General features: G+C 54.5%; 1 protein-coding gene across 1 annotated transcript; it reads right to left on the bottom strand.

Moving 5' to 3' along the window:
• Positions 1 to 1,276: 1,276 nt before the first annotated feature.
• Positions 1,277 to 2,769, bottom strand: B0H18DRAFT_1126933 (uncharacterized protein; the record flags this gene model as incomplete). Its single annotated transcript, XM_048035234.1, has 4 exons — positions 1,277 to 2,012; positions 2,078 to 2,263; positions 2,319 to 2,432; positions 2,486 to 2,769. 4 exons carry the CDS (start codon positions 2,767 to 2,769, stop codon positions 1,277 to 1,279), a joined length of 1,320 nt encoding a protein of 439 aa, XP_047885562.1.
• Between the last annotated feature and the right edge of the window lie 2,992 nt (positions 2,770 to 5,761).

Raw genomic sequence — 5,761 nt, 5'->3', positions numbered from 1 at the left:
TGCAATGATTTTCTCTGTGTTTGCATAGCAGTGGCACACGAGCTCTTCGCTGTCAATATGCGCTTGTGAAGACATACGCAGGACCGAGGTGATGTGGTGTTGCGGAACTCATATGCTGAGGCGGGGTTGACGACGTCAGCGACGATGCTTGTCATCATTGCCAATTTGCCATCCGGAACAAGACGAGAGCGAGGTGAGCACATGTAAGACACAATTGTCACGAAGCCCTGGATGAACTGACATGAGTCCCTTGAACTCTGTCAGGCATCTCTCTCCGTCGAGCTTAGCCACGTGGCACCCGTCGTGAAGCGCGGGTACTATTCTTAGACTCAACGCTGAGAGGATCTCAATCTCGGCTATTCTACTGATCACCCCCACAGCAGCGGTGCATTATCAGTTCGCGGTAAGTGTTGTTAATGGCAGAAAAACTTCTTATCTCATGGCGGTCTTCAGTGCGAGCGTACATTTCGAAGGATTCCAGTTCAGGGGCGCGCAGCGTCTACAACAATCACGGAAACCCTCCGGCGGCGACCCTCTGGCTCAGCAGCGTGTTTTGAAGGAGCGCCGCCTCGCTCTAGCGTTTATACTCGCATAGTACCCGGTACCTGTGGTACATATTACAGTGTGCATGGCTAACATCTATTCACCACGTCATGATGGGTGTACGGCGCATGGCGGCATGAAGTACCATAATCTCGAAGCGGTCACTTAGTATTACCATGTTAGTATCCTCCTCGCTACGTACAACCAGTGGCTAAACTTTCTGGTGATTATACTCGTCATACAGGTCGTATCTAGCATTGGCGCAACTTACGACGAAGGCGACCTGCCTCGCTCACAACCATCGCGTACATCGGCGACGATCACGGGTGTTATCTCTACAGACCGACAGTTGTGGCTGCGGTCATCTCAAATGTATTGCGCTAGCATCCTTTCCGGGTTATCAGCAACACAGCTGTTTAGGATGGCAACGTCATCTCGTGTATCGTGAGTTTGTCGCAGTGGCATTTGACGAGCATCTGCGAGATGCATTTGACCGCGACTCAGTCCTGTCTTCTCAGGAAAGAGCATAATTTCCGCCGCCGTGAACAGGACTGCTACTTGGAAATTGGATCGACGTGTTGGGAGAACCACTGATGCTTCGGGCTCTACGAACAGCATTTTGTGGCTAACTATGTGGTAGCAAAGATGCAACATGACAGTACGACACTACCCTACACTGCTATCAATAAATAAATTATAATTTATACCCGACTCGTCGCATTCGAGTTCCAGCTTAGTGCTGATGGCGATGTGTCGCCATGAACTTGTGGACGCACGTGCCAAAGTTCTTCTTGATGCTGTCCTTCCGCTTCCATGCACGGCATGGCTCGCACCACGCGAACACCGGCGGAGCAAGCCAATGTCCCGCAACATGGGCGCGGATGATAGGGCTGATAAGAGCAGGACATAACGGTTTCCTTCCCTCAGGCTGCCCAGCCTCCTCCCATTCCGCGCACCGGGCCTCGTAGTCGTGGTCGCACAATGGACATTCGACAACAACGGTACGGTCCCTATGTTTCCTTTGATACGCCTCCGCAGCAAAATCGGACGTGTGTGCTTCCAACCAGTGCTCGTAGAGCACTTCTCCGGTCCCTGTGGCATCGCAGCCCTTCCAGTGACACGTATAGAGCACAGCGCGGGGAACAGCGCTGGCGCCGGGTAGGTAGGCCTTGTAATGGGCCCACACTTGGTCCGGAGTACCGGTGAACGAGCATTCGACGCACTTCATCCTGGCAGGAGGTGTCTCTGAGTTCGGCCGTTGGGCCTTGGTGGGCCGCTCCTCTTCATCGTCGTCATCCCCACCCTCCGTCTCCTCGCGCCCTCGCTTACCCTGCATCATAGCAGGCGGAGGAGCAGAGGACGCAGCCGCCTGGAGCGGCTCATCTAGTGTTACACCCGACGTAGACGCAATGGGCTGTTGCGCCTTAGTACTGCGAGCCGAAGCCCTACGCTTCCGCAGGTTGACCTTACTACAAGATTTGAACGAGGTGGCAGTCAGCTTCCATCACAAGGGCGGTAACATAAGAGCACGCACGGAAGGTCAGGCCGTTCGAAGACATACTCCGGATAGCACGGAGTGCTCGCAGCAGAGCTACCGGGCGTTAGCAGGGACGCTATGCTTCCTGGTGAGGAAACGGCCGTTGTGAGACCGGGCGTCGATGACGCGGACAAAGCTGCGATGGGTCGCCGTGGGGCGCGACGTCTTCGGGGTAGCTCCGCACTAGCATTGGAAGCAGAATTAGTAGAAGCTCACTTTGTGGAGGGACTGACTGTACCTAGGCGGAGGAAGTTCATGTGACGGTACTACCGTCGATGTCGTTGCCTCGTGTTCTGAAGGCCCTGGTGATTCACCAGCATTGAAGGGCGAGCCTGAGGATCCCATGGACACCCTGATGGTTCGTGAATATGAAGGTACACGAGAATAGGAAGCAGAGAAACTCACCATGGAAGTAGCATCGGAGAGACACTACCATGCTGCATTCCTACAGCTTCTTCTGCGTGCTCCTCGTAGAGCCGCATGTATTCATCGAAACCGGGTGCAGCGCGCTCCAATGGGGAGACATCTGCGTCGTTATTGCCCTCTTGCGCTTCGTGGTCCGGAGCGAGAACATCGGGGGTCATCGCTGCTGCGCCGCCTTGTGCAGCTTGAATTGTCGCGAGTTGTTCGAATTGTGCGTCGAACAGGAGCAAATGAAGACCAAGGTCAGAGTACCCTTGTGCATTCATATTCTGAAGGGGGTGACGTCGTGTAGAGGAAAAAGGATGATAAAAGACCACTACAGTATACACACGGAAACACGGATCGTGAGCGGAGAAAGTGCCCTGCCTGCGATCGAACAGGCCCTGAAATATCGTTCGCAGGGGCAAAGAAGCGCCCGCATCCACCAAGTCACGTTCCCTCGCGCCGTGACCACCTTGTTTGCTGCCATTCAACAGCGCGCGTCACGGGTGCCATTACGCTCGTCGTACAGCGTATCGCACGCCGTAACGATCTGTGCAAGGTGAGCACAAGTACAGCAATAACGCAGAGCTGGTTGTGCGCAGCGTTGGCTGCTGTCATGAACTCGTGCTGCGAGACCGTCGCGCGAGGTTGGTAAAGATGCACCTCCACTGGGGTGCTTTCCCATCTGGCGTCGTCTGCAGGAAGCAGGGCAGTAGCGTGAGGAGGTGCAGAAATTGACGTCGCGCTTCAGCCCTGTGACTACTTCGTTTGATGTTCCGCTTTTACAGCGACATAGTACTCACCCTTTCCCTTTCGCAGGTTGCCTTCGACTTTGAACACCGACCGCTTGCGCGAACCAGACACAGCGAGCCATTCGGAGCATTATACTGCTCCAAACAAACCCCTGCGACAGGCTCGCCCGTCAGACACCATCGCTCTCGCGCCAGAGACAACATGTGCGATTTCCCGCATCGAGAACAAGGAACAGATTTGGGAACTGCGCAGAGACCGCCAGCCTCGTGCTGCGACTTCCTCAGCCATCGTCCACCCTGTCTTCGATATCCGAGCTATCTCGCCACTCCGGAGTCGACGACAACCAGTATTGAAGCCTCGGCCGGTCCCCGAGGTCGACGACAATCCCTACCACGTTCCAGTGGCTTCGGTGAGAAGACACCACTCGCCAGCAGCTGAGCAGTCGTTCCATCCTATCACTCGTCCAACGACCCTCGCCCTGTCAAGAGGCAACTATGTCGTATACGCAGTCTTTGAAACCGAACATCAGTCAACAGTCATCTCCCACGAACTGGACATACTAGGTTTTCTGGCGCCACCTCGAGTGGCCCACTCTCTACCACCGCCTTCACGCACCCTAGACGCTCCTACGTTGTTGACTGGGTCTTCTGCCACTCCAGAACGAGTGGCGCTTCGATACAGTAAGCGGCATACCTGCTTATTGCGCAACTTATTCAACTTACGCATTGTGCAGCTGCCATAGGCGTGGCACTCACTTTCGAGCCATCGACTAACATTCCCGTCGCACCATGGCATTGTTCTTCCAAAGCTCATCGGCGACGATAACCCTCGGGCTACAAGACGAATTATGTGGCTTGAACACCATTACGAGCACGTCGCGAATCGTTCACTACCCGGCCTTCCTTCATGTTCAGGGAACGTCGCCAACGGATTCGCAACAGTGATCAAGCTGTTTGGCATCGCCTAACACGCTACCCCATCATGACTCGATTCCTCCCACCTTCTCCTGCATCGTGGCCTACGCCCGCCGCTGTCACCCTTATCCACCAAGTTACCTCCGTGCTATACGACAAGCTCAGTCTCGCTGTCTATCTCTGGCCGAACCGGACGTCACTCACCTATGGAAAACGTCTGACAGACGAATATGCGTGTGCATCCGTATCCGATGGTTTCACATCCACCGTACTACTCGTTAACCTACTTCCTCAGACATGAATTGCGATGTGAGTTTGTTAGATCATTCTCACTTCCTTCGAACAACAGACAGACCTTTTTACAGGTTGACGGGCAACTGGACGCTGCCTGGGAGAAACAAAGATCCACAAAACAACACCACGTACCGCGAACCAGCATCGTCGTGGATAACGACTACGCATCTGCAGATTCTGGCCGCGCTGTCTCATCCTAGCCTGAGAGATTGTCAGGTATCTCGGCATACCTACGATCTTGAAGTTCTCCCTGCACCATATGCATCAGCAGCAGTTGAGCCCCTCAATAATTGCATGGAGCCGTGAAGGTGATCACCTTCATAAAAAGCGCAGATACCATCGTCTCACGAGCTCCCACAGACCCGTAAACATATTGAAGACGCGTGCGCAGCGACCGCTCTCCCAAGACACATGGCAGACGGTAAATCCCAGGAACAAACTGCAGGCCTCCGAATGGACAGCGGAACTGTTGACCAAGAATCTATGGGCCATCTTCTACCAAGGTCTTCGCGGTATCCGGAGCGTACTGAAGCTCCAATACCAAAACGTTATCGCAATCCCTCACATCCGTCTCGATCCTCATCAATGAACGCACGAGCCTCAAGTATGTCGACTATTGAAGAGGAGATCAGCCACTCGATGTCGAGGGTGACGCACCAGTGGGACACCTACGTCGAGAAGGCTATGGGTGGCACGAGAAACCTGGAACGGGGTAACAGGCCTTGGGCAGAAGACCGCAACGCCAGGTCCGTCTGTGAGGGCCGCTCGGGAACTCGCTCGCAGAACGAATGCGCTGGTTTACAAGACGTCGGAACGAGATCTCGTTACCTAACCGTGCCGCCGGGCGCAGGCTTGATTAGCCAGAAGACATCAAGGATCAAGACGTAGATGATGGAGGCGTCAAGCGAGGTTCGAGTACGGGCCGCGATTCTCGACGTGAAAAGGAATGAAGATTACACAGAATCTCCAGGTCATCAACGATGCACACCCAGATATCGTTTCCATCCACGCCGACGAACAGCACATCGTGACGACGCTGAAGGCCTCCTCGTAAGTCGGGAAATTGAAGTCCCGTCGCTCTGCCTATACCCACAGTTATCAGGCGACGACGAGAACACAGCATGACGGCAAGTGATTCTACCCTCGGCGAATCAAGCGAAGATTCTCTTTCCGCGAATAGGATGCTAGGCCGCGGAGACGTCACCAGGCAACATTTGGGCAACAAGAGCGAACCGATCCATACACAATTGCATGCAGAGGAGCTTTTCCTTCCGTGCACGCGTGGCTCGCCTCGTCGACGCACCGGAACGCCAGA

The sequence above is a fragment of the Fomitopsis serialis genome (genome assembly GCF_022376445.1).
Source record: "Fomitopsis serialis strain Sig1Antser10 chromosome Unknown B0H18scaffold_225, whole genome shotgun sequence".
NCBI lineage: Eukaryota > Fungi > Basidiomycota > Agaricomycetes > Polyporales > Fomitopsidaceae > Fomitopsis > Fomitopsis serialis.
This window is presented reverse-complemented; position numbering and strand designations above follow the sequence as displayed.